The sequence below is a fragment of the Hippoglossus stenolepis genome, chromosome 6 (genome assembly GCF_022539355.2).
Source record: "Hippoglossus stenolepis isolate QCI-W04-F060 chromosome 6, HSTE1.2, whole genome shotgun sequence".
Taxonomy (NCBI): Eukaryota; Metazoa; Chordata; class Actinopteri; order Pleuronectiformes; family Pleuronectidae; genus Hippoglossus; species Hippoglossus stenolepis.
In genome coordinates, this window is record NC_061488.1 from 20,784,790 (window position 1) to 20,802,846 (window position 18,057).

Genomic DNA, 18,057 nt, shown 5'->3' on the forward strand with positions numbered 1-18,057 from the left:
GTATGCCTAATATAATTTGTCACCAGAACTTCCAGACTGGGGGATAGGGGTGCAGGGAGAACGGACCAATATGCCATGATTTCACATATATATCCGTTTGTTCAACGTGACAAATGAAAAAACATATAATAATGCTAAAGGATTTAGATCTAGAGGTAAAGCTGTGTATCTCGCACATTAGGCATCCATCTAATGTAGAATGGCTGTTCCTGCTCTGTGCCTCTGCAGGGTCCGGGGGGCTGACGGGCTGATGATGGGCACCGGAGGTAGAGACACCGTGTGTCCGACTGGGGGCGGCGTAGGACAGACACTTTCTACAGGGATACACCGCAATCCCCAGCACACACACATCACCCTCACTTGTGGGATCAGCAATTCAGATTGCATGCAAATCCGGGAGCGTCACCGTGTGCGTGTGCGTGTGCGTGTGTGTGAGGGGAAAAGAAAGAGAGGGGGAGAGAGACGTGCAGTTACATTCCTGGAGAGAGAGCTGCCCCTTCCTCCTCCTCCTCCTCCTCCTTCCACTCGTCCCTCCTGGTCTCCCAGCCGGCGGCGGCAGAGAGGGATTTCTAACCCGGGCTGCGGATGCGGGGAACAGGGCTGCACAGTGAAAGAGACACCGGTCGTCTGTAGGGAAGTTGTTAGAAAGGAGGCACCAAAAATAAATTTTGAACGCATTCTAAATAGTTTGGACTTTCTTTATCGGACGCTCTAGAAAATTGAAGTGTAGGAAAGTTTACTTCTGTGGTGGCCATGGGATCCCATCGGACAGTCCGAGCCGGCCGGACAGCGCTGCTCCTGGCGGGGCTGCTCGTGGCTCTGTGCGCCGCCAGTTGCCCGGAGAAAGAGCTGGAGGACCGGGAAGAGGAGGCCCACGTCGTCCTGACCGGCACCGTGGACGAGATCATCAACATGGACCCGGTGCACAACACCTATTCTTGCAAGGTGAGTGCTTCTGAAAGTGCTTTATGAAACTATGTCCGCCGCTTCTGGGAAAGGGACACCTGCTTCCTGCAGGAAAGCATGTGAATGTGGAACTGTTGGAGGTTATTATCATTTAATGCATCCACCCTCGTGCTGCTGACGGAAGCCATTAGCACCAAGTTTGTTTGTTCCAAGTCTCTCAGTCAGTCAGAGCTCCTGAAAAACATTTTACAAACTCAGCCATCCAGAAGCGCTTGGCAGCGTTTTCACGGCCACTGACAGTGGATCCACTTTGCCCTCAGAAACAGATAGATGGTGTGTGCTTTTTTTTATTTGTATTTCCACTTCCCAATTACATAGCTACAGGGGAGGGCTAACCGACCATGTAATCATCCCAAACATGTTGCAGCAGGAGGCTCAGTGGACCCTGGATGTTGCTCTCACTTCATCCCTACACATAAACGAGGGAAAACAGGCAACGTTTGCCGGTGGCTGCAAAACCTGATGTGCCGAGTCTTGAATTGTTCTGTAGTGTTGTAGACAAATGCAACCACTTGACTTGTAGCTGTAACAGTGATGCCTTTGGGGATAAAAGAAGTCCATCATATGTAATGAGATCCCTGCAAAGTATCACAGAATCACTTTAAGTACCAAAAAGAATACTGAAGCCATTTTTAGTCCCTGTTATAATGATGCCAGACACAGTAAAGATGATTTTATTTTTCCTCTCAGCAGAGTACTGACAGGTGCGGTAAGGTGTGCCCAAGGCTATAAAGATGAGCAGTCATGTATTGCACTGACATTAGTCACACGTGTGAGACCTGTGCATGTAAATTCACAGATTATTTTTTATCACAGGAAATAGTGTCTGGATAATGCACGACATAATAGGAAATGGTGGAAGAAAAACATCCACTGTCCCACAATTTTTTTTTTAGAAAGCAACCCACTGTTGTCCCCATTCTGTTTTTACTCATTGTAACTTTCACACAATCACAGACTTGAGGCGTACCACTCTATAATCTGTCAAAATAAACAAGTCCTGTTTGGTCAGCTCTGCCGCTGCTCTTTTCCTCAGCGCCCACTGGCTTCCCGTCTCCCGGTGACTGAGTGGAGTAGATTAGAGGCACACGGCTCTCATTCTGGAAACAGAAACCACCACCAAGTGCTGCTGCAATTAGACGAGGCAGGATAACATGGAAGCGAAGGGGCGACTCATGACTGTGCATAAAGCGCAACCTTGGCTGCACTTCCTGTGATGCGGCATCTTTGGGTGCATGAAGTGTTTTGGCTTAGTTCTCCAGTGGCTGGAAATAGTCTGTGCTTGGATCACTTGTAATTAGATTAATTAAAGTAGAAAGAATTTCTTAAGATTTACTCTCATTATCTACAATGTCGGTGGATATTTCTCTTGCACTGGTGTCAATGACATTCATGGTAAACCCTCATTCAGATTTCCCAGATTTCTAAGATTTCCCACAGCACCTACACCTTTTTATAAATGAAAATATCCTTTTTTTCCAGTTTTAACAAGACACTAAAAAGCATGATGTCTCCTTCTTGTTGTTTTGCTAAAGGTGAGGGTGTGGCGCTACTTGAAAGGCAAGTCCGACGTTAACCGAGAAATCCTCCTGGATGGCGGCAACAAGCTGATGATTGGCGGCTTCGGCAACCCGGGCATCTGCGACAACCAGGTAGCCACGGGCGACACTCGCATATTCTTTCTCAACCCTGCCCTGGCCTCCATGGGACCCGAACACAAGAACGAACTCATGCTCAACTCAAGTCTGATGAGGATTACCCTGCGCAACCTGGAGGACGTGGAGCACTGTGTGGAAGGTAAGCAGCCAGTCTGTTGTGAATGGAATGAGACCCAGAGTGAACTCTATGTAGGTTAGAATATACATTACTACAACGTTGGAAGGATAAACGAGCGTTGACGCTAATTTGAAGATTATCAGGGCTCGTCTTACTTTTACTCGTGATACATTTATAGGATCTGTGCTGTGGTTTGAAGACTCACAGTAACTGTAAATCACTTAAAGAGGCGAGGATTTTATATGTTGGTGGCTGCTGAAATTACATGGTGTCAAACTTTCCCAGAACTGAATGAAACAAGGACACCTGAGTCATTTCAGGAGCTTTGTTGCCATGGCAAGGCTCCAGCTTTTCCCAGCAGAGCCTTGAGGTGGCAGATAACCACCTTGAGGACGGGGGTTGAATAGTTTAGAGAGGATTCCCGACCTCTGCACCCTGAAGCTGAGCCATTTTTATTAAGTCAGAGGTTAAACTGCTTTCCACTTACATGCATGTAACACAGGTTCTCACGCTTTTGCTTTTACAATGGGATCATAGGTTCCCACAATTTATCTTCACTACAAGAAAAACAGAATGACTCTTAAACCACTCAAGAGCAGAAAGTAGGTGATGAGTGGATGAAAGCTGCCCACACAGGAAAATGGATTTTTGAGTTTGGGAGAAAAAAGTGAGAAGTAACATTATGTTTTTTTATTCTACTGATTTGCATATTAGAACTTGAGCATGAAAAGAGTTGATGAAACACTTATATTCCTGTGAGTCCTTTTTTGGTTGAAAAGTAATTTGTCAGGCTCTTATGAGACGAACCATGCAGCCGTGACTAATAAATCTCAGCATCTACCGTGACTGTGAGACTGTAGCAGCCTGTGCCCCATGCCAGTGAGCAGCTAGCTCGCTGCTGTCTAACTTTTACTGGTGCTTGACAATGTTGGCAGCCGTTCAAAGTTTGACTCTAACACTTAAGATTGGCTTGGAGCGAGGGGGGGGGGTGAATCAGAGCACGAACCACCTTGCTGTGTAGGTTTTCTGGGGCTGCTTCAGAGTTGCAGGGTCTAGATTCTGGGTACTTTCCTCTCTGAACAATCTGGGTGGCAGGATGTTCCAATGGATGGAGCTTGTTTGCAGTGTTAAGTTGCATTTGGCACACACATAAAACTTCTTCTGTTTGTCTGTCCGGGCACGAAACACTGCACTGCTAACCTTTTCATTCAGGCCCCCTTTTCTTCTTTTTGGACTCCTCTTGTGGAAAGGGGAGTTTCTTGGCTCTAACAAACTGTCTAGAATGTGCCCTTTTTTGTTTCGTGGCTTTGTGTTTGAAGAGGATTTACTTCTCATAACCTTATTTTCTCATATCGCCCTAAAGTAGAAAGAATAGCCCCAGGAAATTCTTCAAGAAGTCATCGGGGCAAATAGTTAGACAGAGCTCTAGTATAAAGATGTGTTAAGTGATTGAACGTTCTCTTATGGAAGCTATGGAGCTTTTTGTGCATGAGTCATCCAAAGAGTAAAAGCCTGGGACAATTGTCAGGTGCAGATCCCACCACGAAAACTGTATTTTGTTTTTGGGGGGTGAAATTAGCTGGCATGCCTCCATCCGGAGGAGAATGAGCTTTGAGGCTTGTTCCAGTGCAGAGTTTTAATTAAGAGAGTCAAGTCAGATCCCATCCGTTCTATGCAACCACTACCCCCGGCGACTGTGGGATGTCAGTGCAGCGGGACAAGACTCTACCTGCTGCAGTTCTTATTGTACCCTCCTCTGCTTTCTCCTCATTCTTGACATTTTCGATAGCTAGGATAGACTCAGGAATGCCTGGCAGCGAGCAAGGCTGGGAGGTGCATTGTCTGAGGTGGAAGAAAAAAGGCTTTGTGTGAGCTCCTTGCCACTGAGAGTTTTGCGAAGGACACAGACATGAAGGAAAATAGGATGAGTGATGTAGAATGTAGGAAAAACTCAGGATTCGTCTTTTGTACATGTAAGGACGTGGGCCATGACAGATGTTGTGTTTGCCGTGGCATATTTGTCAGCGTTTGGATCAGGGCTGGGTGAAGATAGATGCCTTCAGGCGTCATGTTTCACAGTCTTTCTACACCTGTGCTCTTCGGACTGGGCGGTGGCACTTCAGGGCCACTCGGCCCATGTGTGTGATCACTTGGCCACAGGCTTTCATCGGCGACAGTGCGGCCCTCCCTAGAGGAGTGTTTACAAGATCTCAATAAACACTTGCAGTGCCGACCAGCTCTTAAAATGCCCTCTGCCATATTTACGGCGAAACTGAGTGGCCCACTTTCTGTTTCCCTATGCCTTATCTATTCGTACTGACGCCCTCACTGGCATGTCTGGTTGAAATAGTGAAAAGGTGTTACTGTAAAACTCAACATGTATTCTGTTTGCAATGTTGAATTTGCCTCCTGCCAGGGCAGATAAGGGGACAGCCTTTGGCACTAAAAGTCTTTCTTTCTCTGGTCCTCCAGCTACCACTCAGTAAAATGTGCCGGTGCTGGTTGTGCTGTACAGACACTTGTGTGTCAGACAGGATCAGTCACAGTACTTTACTGTGTCTTTGGAAACAATAATGAAGTTCTGCTTTTGGAAAAGTGAATGAAAAGGGGTGATTCAAAATCACAGCAGAATGCTTTGTCCTCCAGATTTTGTTAAAAGGGTAAGAAGAGCGTGTGCAGCGTTTATTGTTGTTTTCTTCTTTCTTTTCTTTTTCTTCCTTTGCTGTGTTAATGACAACAAAGAAGGCAGAGGTGTTTGGGGTTTGGAAGAGAGGAAGGTGTCTTGATGGAGAAGTGTTGAGCGCACAGGGAGATCTTATCATGTCCTTGCTGTGTTTATCGGCTGCTTTTGTTTCAGCTCTTGATGACATGACGCCAGAGTCTTTCCCGCAAGGCCCTGATGAAGAACAGCAACAAAGGGCTGTTTCTTCCTCCTGTCCTGATCTCCTCCTCTCTTTCCTTTTTTTTTTTTAAATGATGAGCCAGTTACAAATCAGTGCATAGTCATGCAACAGCTGCATTGACGTTTTTTTTTTTTTATCCCTTTATGCTGCATCTATTTAAGTAGGCAATGCTGAGTGCGGCTAGTGTGCTTCATTTGTTGAACAATCAAAACTCCTTGTGGGACGTTAATGAGCAGTGTTTTAAAGCTCAACATACCACTAACTCTTTATGATCTGTGTGTACAGCAGTCCAGAGGCTCACTGGTAATGGGGTTAGCCAGGCTTGCTGAGAACATGATGGGGGTCCTGATTTGCCAGCAGGTGGTCTTGCTTAATGATGGGCGAGCAGGCAGTCCTGTGGAATGCTCCTCGGGGTGGGTGGGATGTGGGTTGACTGTGTGAGCCACCCCCTACCCGCCACTGCCCCTCCTCGAGTGTTCCTTCAGTGAGTGAGCCTGGCCCTCGTGGAAAAAAATCTGACGTTTTTTTTTCCACCACTGTTTGTGCAAGGAGGAGGCCCGGAATCGGCTGGAATACCTTACCTGTGCATGCTCCTACCTGGCTGCCTCCTCCCTCCTCACCTCCACGATATGTGAGGAGATAATGATAGAATGAGGCCAAATGGAGCAGAGTGGAGACTCTAGTTTTTAGCCATGGTGTCTACTTGTAATTTTTTCCCTCGTTTCAAGAACAATACAAAACCCCTCCAAAAATGTAGGGCCCTCTTCACACATTCAGTTAATCAGTGCCCTGGAAGAACGTATGTGATGTTGAGAGACACATCCACACTACTACATTTTCATTTAAAAAAAGCATCCACTCTGCTATGGTTACACCTGGTGTCCACACTACTCCAGAGTTTTAGAGCGGCTAAAACGGAGACATTACCCCGTTCCAGCTTTAGCCTCGGCTACCAGTGTATAACGCAACATGGATAATCAATTACAAGCGTTGCTGATGTTGTCTTTGCTCACAGCTGTTGTGCGGTTATATTCTGCATTTTATATGATACAACTGCTTACATGCGTAGGAGCCAAGCTATTATTCCAGCAATCTTGGACAATTCCCGTGTCCAAGAGGGGTTTTTAAAGAATTAAACCTGATAGGGACTCTAAAAAACACTCCTGTGCACAGAGATTGTTTAAGTTTACTCCCAGGAATACTCTCAGCTGAGATCGTAGTGATTAGTTTGGGTTCTATATGATAAGTCTATACAGATGCCTCCCTCATTGAATCTACTGTATGTTATATACCAGCTGATTTCACACCTCTTTTCTCTGAAGGGTAATTTTATTTCTAGTGTAATCACTCCTCTGAGCTCACTGGTGGTGGTCTATAAAACTCAGTGGGAAATTCTTTTGCTTGAGTTTGCTGCCTTATAATTTACATATCAGTTTTTACTACCACCTGTTCATGTTTTTATCTCAACAAGACGTAACAGAGACAGATTAGAACATCACTTCAGCAAAACATGACGACCTCCTGTATATGTGGCTTTTCCACATATAACAGGCATGTGGGTAATTCCAGAGGGAAGATGGGGGTTATTTTATTACGTTGTTGCTGTACAAAGTGTGTGATAACACTATGCAGTTGCACCCAGGTAACTGAACTAAAGAACTGGGCTCTTTATCTAATCCAGTTCTGTCGTCAGGGAATCATGGAAAGTCAAGAAGTTTGACTTTTAAGAGTATTTTCCTGCGGTCTTTGAATGGATTACGATATGTTCTGAGTCAGACTTCAATTGCTTGGTTTAGAGCTTTTCTACAAAGGTGTACCCTTGCAAAATCTGTGTCTGCTGTGTGGCTTTTTTCAAAGAATATATGCAGTGAAGTGAACAGAATTGGACAAACAGAAAGGCATGATGGGAGGCTTTGATGAAAACGGGCAACAAAGGCTCAAAGGGAGAAACAAGGACTGATGGACCTGTTTGCCAGCTAGCCCACACTCTCCAGAGTTATTGCACATTTTAGACTTTTAATTAAAAATGCAGGAGCAGAGAACCTGCTTGGCATAGCAATAAAGAACTCTGAAATGAAAAAGCCTTGAAAGATGGAAGAGAGCAACGGATCACTTAGCCTCAGTCCGTTCACCTTGACTTGTAACCCAGCCCAAACCAAGAGTGTATCACTCGTGCTGATAAGAATCATAGATGGTATTGATAATAGACCCAGAGACATACATGTAGTGACATGCCTGTCTCTTAACATGCCAACAGTGTACACACAGACATACTGTGTAACATTTAACATGTCCAAACATACTGTATATCATGTGAAATGGACAACTATACATTTCTTGCAAAGCACCAAGAGATGATTTGAATTATTCCATTGATTTGTAAAATACGTGCATGTTTGTTGTATAACACTGTGCACTGCGGTACTTCTTAGTTTACTTCCCTAAGGGTAAAATATATTTAAAAGATCTTGATGCTTCTCATTTGAAAATGTATGCACATAATAGCCATCGGCAGAAGCAATCCTTAAATTCCTGGCACAAGGTCTCCGACATGGCACCTCCATCCATGGCAGCTGCGGTTGTAAAGTCACTAAAATAAAATTTGCACCAAAAAGATTTTCATTGGTGAAATGTGTCATGATCTAGTCACTCAGTAAGTCATTGGTAAACGGAGTTGTTTTGAAAAGAAGATGTAAAGTTAGCTGCTGTCAAAGTCCCAGTTAAGCTTTCCTTTAGTGTTGGAGGAAAGTTGCAGTGACCTGGGAGGCTCTGGGCAGGGACTTGGATGTACAGTGACCCGTAAAACCTCCCTCTTCTATCCCAGACATAAAGAGCTCAGAGGACCGGTCTGCATGAGATCGGGGCTCCCCCCGGGAAACTGGATCAGTGACAAAATTCCTGCATTTCTGAAACAGGGCAGCTGCTGTGGCAAGCACGGCTACTTATTGTCAAAATGCCAAAAACATCAGGTTTGAGGAAAAGGCTTTTGGTGCGACACCAGGGGGGTTAGCAGAGGCCCTAATGTGATTTGTATTTAGGTCAGCTCTGCTGTCACTCCAGAGCAGCTCACATCAAGACAAAACAAGTGAGGAAGTGAAGTGAAGAAGAATGAAACATTTTTTTTCTTGCCCTGTAAAATTATATTTGTTGTAGAATACATTAAGGACGTCTTTGAAAAACCTTTGGAAATACATTCACTTACTATAAGTTTACTCCATAGTTGGATACATCTGGGGGTTAGTTACATTCTGTCACCTTCCGGTTGTTGGCTCATTATTCACTGACTCAATGCTGGTAAATTAGACCTATCATGTTCCCTGTTGTCTCGTGGTAGGCACCTGTTGCATACCACTGTCCATATGCCAGTCAATGAGGCTGGGTAACGTAATGCTGGTATCATTGTTTCTGCTTCAGCTCTTCAAGCGAGGCTTTCCTTGTGATCATGGAGCTGCTGGAAGTTTCCTCCACTCAGCCTCAGGTGTATGATTGAATTGAATTGAATGATCAGGCCTGGCTGACAGTGAGTGTTTCAGTTTGATCCCAAAGGTGTTACACAGGGCTGAGGTCAGGGCTCCGTGCAGGGAGTATAAACTTTGTGCTATCTACCTGTTGCAGCAATAAAATACAGTCGCAACAAATCACGTACCTTACCCTCCCTCCCCTACATGGAATCTGTACATACAGGAAGTAAGGGAGACCCGACAGTTGGGGGTCTCATGTTCACGGGCAAAATATCATGGGATGTTCTGACTTTTCCTGTGCTGCTTTGCCTCTCGGACAACAAGCCAGTCTCTGTAACTTCCTTTCTTTCTTCCCATCCATCCCCCTGTCAATGGGTTGTCACGGTGAACCCAGGATGAACAGCTCCTCTCTCCCATGTGACTTGTCCTTGATGTTTCCTTCTGTGTTTGCCATTATGTGTTTCATTTTCTTCCCATTTTCATTTGTCACCTTCAATCATCCCCTCCCATTCTGATTACGACCTGCACATGTGTCTGTCTGTCAATGTGTGTGCATATGCGGACATGTGCCGTGCCTGAAACTTGTTTTGGTTGGCTCAATCCGATGTTTCTCTGATGCAGCTCAGTGGCAGGCGGGACTGATATATGACAGTTTTCTGACCCATTCCGTTCTGTGGTTTTATGTCTCCCCTCTTAGCATCACCACATGTTTAATTCTCCCAGAGTCCTTTGTTGCCCCACCTGTTTCCCCTCTCCCCGGCCTCCCTTCTCTATACTCTCACAGTCGTCATTTTCCTCCTCCCAGAGTTCCTATCTCACAGTTCAGCAGTCCCACCTGTAATTACATCGGAATCCCGTGTCCTGTAAAGCTGTCATACTATTAACTGCCAGGTGCAGTTTGTGCAGGCCTGTCACCAGCATTCCATATGCCTCTGTCTGTGTCTCCCGCTCGGCTTCCTCAGGAACTTACAGGAGTGAATTATTAAAACGTCAGTTTCAGGATAATAGTGTCTTATTAGAAGTTGTTAAATCGGCTCAGTGCTCTTTTACAACCTGGACCTTAAAAGATCCATGTTGCAATAAATCAGAATTTTCCTTTAAAGATGTTCAGAAGACACACTTATCTAATCTTACTAAAACGAATAAACAGATTGGTGTTTTGATATTGAGCTGCTGTGGGGATTAAATCAGGATTTTCACTTTGGGAATTTATTGCCATCTAAGATGTTAGACTTTCTGTTGTTCCCCTGAGTGATGGAATTTGCAAAATGTGTATCTTATGTCAAACCCCCTAAAGATGACAACTCTCCTGACAGATGAAACCTCTCAGGAATTTCCCCCCTCTTTCTCTCTCCTCGCTCTCTGCCTGCCCTCCAGGCTGACAGATTTCTCTGGCTTTAGGGAGGCACTCGGCCGGCCCATGTTGTTTTAGCCAACAATGGCAAGGACGTGATGGCTTTCAGAGACAAACACAGATATCTAGCTGAGGATTTCTCACTGGCTTGAGTGTGTAGCTGTGTACACACACATACACACATAGACATAGACACAGACTTTACCATCTCTCCATCGAACTGAGAAATAAACATGATGTGGTATGTGTCCCTGTGTCTGACCTTTGCTGTGTTATTGCTTTCAACAGACAACACGCCTCTAAAGTAATGCATCACTGAAATCCTGACTTCACAGGGTTGTCGTAATCGGTGTCCACACAAGAGAGATGGTTTGGGGTTGGGATTGTAGTTCGACATTACCATTGTTTTAAATAAGCTAATCGGCAGCTAGTTTATGTGTCGCAAAAAACAATGTGACTAATGCTCACGAACCAGGTATGAGTGACATTAACTAAGCTGCATCTTAATGGAACAGTTTTAGGATGTGGATCTTACAAACAAGACACTGACAACATTTCTTCCAGTCAGCAGCTCATTGTAAAACTGATATGATGTGATGCGAGTAATTATGAGCTCAGTGCAATCAAAGGATCACATCTGTGAGTCTAATATTATAAAACCATGTGATGGATCTTTTCAGTAGCACAATGAACTTCAGATGACTCAGCTAGTTAGTCAAAAGCAAATGAGAAACGTGAAACACAATTACACTGGAAAATGTCCTCAGCATGCAGTAGGTCGGAAGCTAACACAGATATGGAAATTCAAGGATATTTAATGGAAATACTGTGGTCTCTGAGACACTGAGAGTACAATGAGAAATACGTGCAGCATTGATGACCTTGAACAATTCTTAGTCTTCAGTAGGTTCCTGGTGCCGTATACTCTGTACAACCCATTTTCTTCATTATATGAGGAGGATGGAGTTCAACTACGAGGAGGACAAATAACTATAACATAGAAAGTATGGTCAGTAATATATCAGGGACAAAGGAAAGAGAGGTGAAGTCTATTATTAAATAGAATTAGTGATGGAGAGAGTTGGAAACAGACAGTGAAGGGCCCAGTGGAAAAGAAGTGGAGGAGAAGGAAAAGAAGTGGAGAATAAAGAAGAGGGAGCAAGTGCCATGAGGCAGCTTTTAGCATTTTCCAGCAGAAGCACGGCGCCTCAGAGAGTCTTGGCCTAAAGGAACAAGTTCTATCACAGCCTGCGAGCTGTTGCCAGGGGTATGCCCAAATCCGACTCCCTGAATCCCACCTTATTGTCACTCTGAAGCCCCTTGCACCATTTTACCCAGACACTGTGGCCTTAATACCATGCAGCACTGTCTGCCATTTTTGAAATTCCACAATATTCTCTTGTGACCATTAGAACAACAGCGACAACTACAAAAAAGGTTTCAGAGCAGTCTTTTTCTCTCTGCACTGAGTGGATAGAAGCATGTCCTGGAAGAGCACTTGAAGCAGACATGTTTGAGTGGGCTCTTAGGGAAATATATGAGCCCTGAGATGGATGGAGGCGTTGAATGTGGAGAGTTTGGGTCTTGGTTTTTTCAGCAGGCTATACAGCCTGTTTGGACAAGTTGTCGGAAAAAGAGCATCGTAGATAACTCAGGCCTTCCTTTTTCTTCTGTGCACAACAGGACGAACCTCTACAGTTTTGCAAGTTGACAGCATGCAAGTGTAATGTCTGGTTAAAGGAGAAAATATGTGATGTCCTGTCTTTTTGTAAAAGACTTGCAGGCAACATTTGTCTCAAATTAATCTAGTGATATAGTAATGTACTGTGTGTATTGTTGAGCCCTTTCAAAAGGAGAATTTCTGTCACTTGGGACAGACATTACTGTTTATCTGTCTATCCATCTCTCTGTCTATCTATCCATCCAAACCTAGGTTTTGGGTTGGCTTGGACTTTTATTGATGGTGGATTTGATGCATTTCTGGTGTAGAGGGATTTTTTACTGACTTTCTCAGGTACATGGTACCTGCATTTGATATATTTTTTGTTGTTTGGGAGCAGTAGTTTTATCTGTTTGAGAAATGTGAGGGTTTAGGGAACTCTGCCAAAACACATTCTTTTTTCTCATCCTGGCTCACAGTTGATCTTGATCAGGCCTTGGTTACAAATTTCCCACTGGAATTCCCCTGGGTCCTTTTCCCCCTATTAACTTCCAGGGCCTCATTCTGGTCCAGGCAGGGTTCAGGCTGCTGCAGGACTATCCAGCCTCCAGGCATCCAATTCCAGCCAAGGGAAGAGTGAAAGGCAACAGCTCATCCCCCAGTTAGCCTTTACCTGAGGCCAAAGGGAGTGTGGGTTGAGAGGTTGAATCAGGGTCAGACGAACACACCCCTAAAGACACCCTTGAAGCACTCCCAGAGTGACAATCAGGCATAAATCCACGTTCTTCTCCCACTAAGTCACTGCTGCTCAGAGTTATGATAAATATCCCCCATATAATATAATAAGCATTGAGCTGTAATAGCGTTATGCATCAAACAAGCATCTTGTATTATGAGTCTTGCTGACTTTTATGTTTGTTTGCATTTGAAACTGTCCTAAATTTAAATGAAAGCTGATCTGAAGGCTGAGCCTGAGACTATTTGAGCTTAACAAGTCTGCTGTATTGAAATCAGGATGTGTGTGTTATATATATATGTGTGTGTGTGTGTGTGTGCTCTTGTTCCAAAGTACATCCACCCCCTTCCTCTTCTTTTCATGGCTATATTGGTGCTAAAGTGGTGTGTTTGTTGCCCCCACTCAAGCCGAATCTCTTTCTTTGTCCCTGTGTGCTTTTTTGTTTTGCATGTCTGTGTGTATGTGAGTCACTCTTAAACACGCTGTTGTATTCGATCTATGCTTCTCTCTGTCCTTCAGTATGGCTCTCTCCTTCTCTGTTCATTCTGTGCAGATTGAACTTGCTGGTTACGATGCTAGTGGAATCTTGATCAGCTCCAATTTACATCGAGACAATGGCAGGAATTGAAAGGCGATTTCTCTCTTTTTCCTCTCCTCTCCCCTCCTTGAACCTCCTAGTCCTTCTTTTTGTCCTCCTCTCTTCTTCTGCGTCCTTGCCAACAGCCTCCACACCACCTACTTTATTGTGTTTTTTTTTAGAAGATGGGTGTCTTGAGAGACAGAAAATAATGGATGGAGAGGGAGCCTCTTCGACAGTAGACTAAGCTAAATGCTTCTGGACTTCATCTGTGCCCAAAAGGACACAGCCCTTCTGATAATGAACTCCACACTCTTGTCAGTCGCGCACACACACACACACTTACACACACACACACACATTAAAGCCTAACATAAGCTTGTGTTGGCACAGCCGGCCTTCTGCCAGTAGTTTCTTAGCGGCACTGTGCATACATGGCACAACACCACACTGTCCCATCAATTAAGATAAGCTTCATTTGGCATCAAGGTATCATAGTCACACATTCCAATTCAAACACTGATCCTGTTTGACAGAATTCACCCTCACAAATAGCGGGCTGCACTGTGCACAAGCATAAATCATCTCATATTTGACTAAGTGCTGCAAAATTAAAACCAACGTGACACAATGTTAATTGTATATAAGCAGACAGCTAGGTGGAAAGGTGTACTGACACCATATAAAGCATGTGTATTTCAAGTCAGTATAAATGTATAATGTACCAATGTAATGTACTAATGAACTATTTATTATGTACCTTTGTACTAACATGAAGAGTTTGAGATTATAACCTGACAAGAAGTAATTCTATCATACTTACATATTGGTGGGCTGGCCTGTTTGCTGTCTTACCACAGTTTTAATGGACGGTTGAAATCACTTTGATCTCTTTGCATTAAGAGAAGAGACTAAATGTCTACGTTTGTTAGAGCTGGATTGAGATGGCTTGTCTCTGCAAATATAGGAGGGAGCTTTCTACTGACTGTTGGCCTACATTCATGAAGCAGCCAGCTTCCCTGTGTACGGGACCTCCAGAGTGCTAAGCTACCTATCCATGGTCAATGTATAAATATCCTAACTGTTGTTAAAGTTTGTGTTTACTTTATGTTACAAAAATTACTTTCCGGAAAGTAATGTTATAACTTGTTCAGTGGCTAACACACATAAATCATCAAAGGCAGTACAAACAGAAGTTAGATAGCTGGGGATTATGGATTAAAAATGACAATTAAAGGAATTTAAGTTAAGGAATTCATTTTCAAGTATTTTGTAGTGAATTCAGGTAAAAGGAAGAAAAAGATAAAAGCAGATGTTCCAAACTCAGGATGAACTTGAGGGACATGGAGCCTAAACCAGTTATTAGTCCTTGTGTGATGTGGTCCAGTCTAAAAAACTAACATGGAATTAATATACGATGCCCCCCACCTCCCCCCGCCACAACATTTTGGTGAGTTTAATCAAAGACTTATAGCAAAAAAGTTTACCAAAGGTTTTTCTAAATTAACAGTAAGCTGGATTTATTTCTAAAGAAAATGGTTTGCCTTAATTTATGCACCACATTTGATACATCTCTCATTAGAGCTGAGGTCCAGAACAAACACCCAGTGCAGTACAAACAATTCACAACACCAGAATAGCAATATAATAAGATATTTGCTTTGTTGTTTATTGTATTTGGCTTTGGAGTAACATTTTGTAGCCCTTGCGTCTGAAGTGTTCTGTCTGCAGGCCATAGACTAGTTATTAAATCTTAGGGAAAAAAAGTCAGCAGCTGCTCAAAGAATTTTTCAGTATTCTTCAACAATTCTTGCACATGCTGCGTTCTGGTTTTGCTTCGGGAGAGTGGGGATCTTTCTGACTGCACCTAAATCAACAAATGAAGAACTGCTAAAGAAGTGAGATCATTCCACTTTATTATTTAACAATGAGAAATATCCATTTTTCATTCTCTATGCCCTCTTCCCGTCCTCCGAGGCTTCAGCCACCGTGACGCACACCTGATGCATCACTATCCCTCAACAGAAAATGATAACAAACAGAAATGGACGCCATCAAGTCTCAGAAGCCCAGGAGGCATTTGGCCTCACAGTTTACAGTTGGTGGATTACCTGCAGTCAGTCACGGCCATTATGTTTTCGTTTCGCTCACTTTAGCCTGGCCATCAGTACTTTGAATAAGCTGAAATTAGACCCATGCAAATCACTCAGATGGTTTGAGATGAACTGCTGACAGTTAGGGTGAGACCTCCTCTCTGTGGATAGCCATTAGAGTCTGATGCTTATTAAAAAGCCATTTTCCCAAGAGTTTAGCTTTATTAATGGATATGTGCAGAGCGGGGTGATGGTCGTGTATCATCCTGATTCTTGTGTGTCTCAATGTCTCTTTCTGCTGATGTGTGCACAGTTGTATTGTGGTGTGCATTTGTGTAAACATGTGGATGAAGGAGAGCACCAGGGCATGGTGTGAAACCTCTGGAGAGCAAGCAGACAGTTTTTTTTTTACTTCGACGCTAGTCGGAAGAATTGAAATGTGCAGAGAAGAAAGAAGGGGAAAGAAGTGTTTTTTTCATTAACAGGAAACTTTGAGAACAAACTGCTATCAGACTTACTCGTTTATTAAGCACCGAAAGGGAGCTTGAGCTTGTCAGGGGAGGGATCGGGGCTTAATTATTGTATCTGCCGGGGAAGTGTTGAGCGAGGATTGTGGAATACACACTCAGCCTCGGAACAGATTGTAAATTATCACCCTCAGGCCACCGCCACAGCTTCTCCTTTTTAGATCAGTGTTGACAAAGGCTCGGAGGCCGGCTTTTGGTGGGGTGTGGGAGGCTGGGGGGTAGCCTTTGTTGTTGGCTTCTTGTCTTTTTGAACCCTCTCCTCCCAACCACCTGTCTTCCATCATGGCCGATTATCAATGATCTGAAGTTGAGCTCAGTGGGCACGCTAATCAGTCCTTAGACTATGATTATCATCCCCGTTCTCATCTTGTGAGATGAGGGGCAACAAAAATGTTTTTACAGGTTGGAGGGTTATTGAAAAGAATGAACCCCCCCAAGTCATACACCACCTTGAGGCAGCAATCTCAAGTTCATGGCAGGAGGAACTGTGGGGAGGAGAAAGGATTAAGGAGAAGGGACCAAGGCGTCTAAAGACTGAGGGTATTGTTGGTGCCTGTTCATCAAAGCATAAAGAGAGCTCTGAAAGAGTGACAGGAAGGGGGGTATTATGGAGGTACACTGCTGTCCTCTGTCTCTATCACACACCCACACAGAATCCAAAAGTTTCAGATAAAATGTTGCCCTGAACTCAGAGATGCCACACTCTCATTCTCAATCTCCGTCCTTCTGTTTTGTCTTTATCTGCAAGAGGCATTACAACATTTGTAAGTGGAATATTTGTAAGGGCCTTCAACTAATTCTGTAACTCAGAAATAATGATTAACCCCTTGACATCATAAAATTTGGGGTTAAAAACAACTTTGTCCTTCCTTCTGGACTTTGCTTCAGTGTATTATTCATTCCACTATTCAGAAATCATTTATCAAGACATGTACTTAAGTTAATAGAGCACTGTTTTGCATCTTTGACTTTCAATTGTAGTGTAATGTTGTAATTTTTACAATGTCAATGATTGAATCAGCCGTTGTGGTTGTGTTAACATGACCACACAGATCCTAAAAACCAGCCAGTCCCAATAGGTCTCTGCAAGGAGATTCAGAAAGTCCCACACATGCACTCACCCGAGCACACTTCATCCTGCCCATTCTGGGTTCGCTAGGTTCTCATGTCGGGAGATTATTCACGGGGATTTCGTTCTAAATGAGGTGAAATTATTGCTCTCAGTGAACCAAGTCTTTCAGAAGTCACTGCCAGGGCTTGAGCTGCTGCTTTTTGTTCTGCTTCCCTTTGTTGGCCGGCATGGCGGAGTAACCTGACCCCGGATCTGACAGGCGCTCAACTTAAAGAAAAAGCAATCTTTAGCACTGACTTTAAGTTTTAACTTTTATTATAGTGATGACCATGAAGCACTATCAGGGGCTTGATACGTTGGTCTTCCTGTGGCTCTACTACTACTGTATGTCTTTATTTTCCAAATATTTGCCTCTCATATGTTCCATTTTAACAATAGTTAAAGATGCAATGATCTTGTACTTTCTACTTATGATTATTTCAATTGCTTGTTTTTAGTTTTGAACTTTTTAGGACAGAACATTTATTTGCCTCTGAATCTCAAGCCAGTTATCAAATTGTTATGGTTTGCAGCTTTTTGGGTTTAGGAGATTGGGTTCAGATATTTCCCTTATTTTTGGATATTTTACTAAATTAACAAATTCATTGAAAATTAAAGAAAATCAGTTCCTGAAACTCAACATCTTGTATTAGTTTCTTTTAGGGCCATGTGCTGTAAAGGCACATAGCCAACTTGTGTTTGTCTAAACTTGGGAAACGGAAACCAAGAGGTACGACATTTCCCAGTTAGCACAACTTAGCACTTATTTCCCACATTCTTCACCAAGTCCTCAGAGGAAGGGATTGCATGTTGCTGTTGCGTAGCTCTGCTCCTTCCAGGCCTGGCTGTCTGCCATGCTGTGGGCCTGTCAGTATGTGGAGGCACTTGTGTGG

General features: G+C 43.7%; 1 protein-coding gene across 10 annotated transcripts in view; it reads left to right on the plus strand.

Moving 5' to 3' along the window:
• Positions 1-458: 458 nt before the first annotated feature.
• The window catches only part of agrn (agrin), a 246,455-nt gene continuing 228,856 nt past the window's right edge, over positions 459-18,057 (plus strand). For 4 of the 10 annotated variants that reach the window (XM_047340241.1, XM_047340243.1, XM_047340249.1 and 1 more), the window contains exons 1-2: positions 459-945; positions 2,502-2,763. In XM_047340241.1, the coding sequence (XP_047196197.1) occupies positions 754-945; positions 2,502-2,763 (454 nt within the window). In that variant the 5' untranslated portion in view covers positions 459-753. The remainder of the gene's footprint in view (positions 946-2,501; positions 2,764-18,057) is intronic. The other 6 variants (XM_047340244.1, XM_047340247.1, XM_047340245.1 and 3 more) reach the window with 2 other exon arrangements.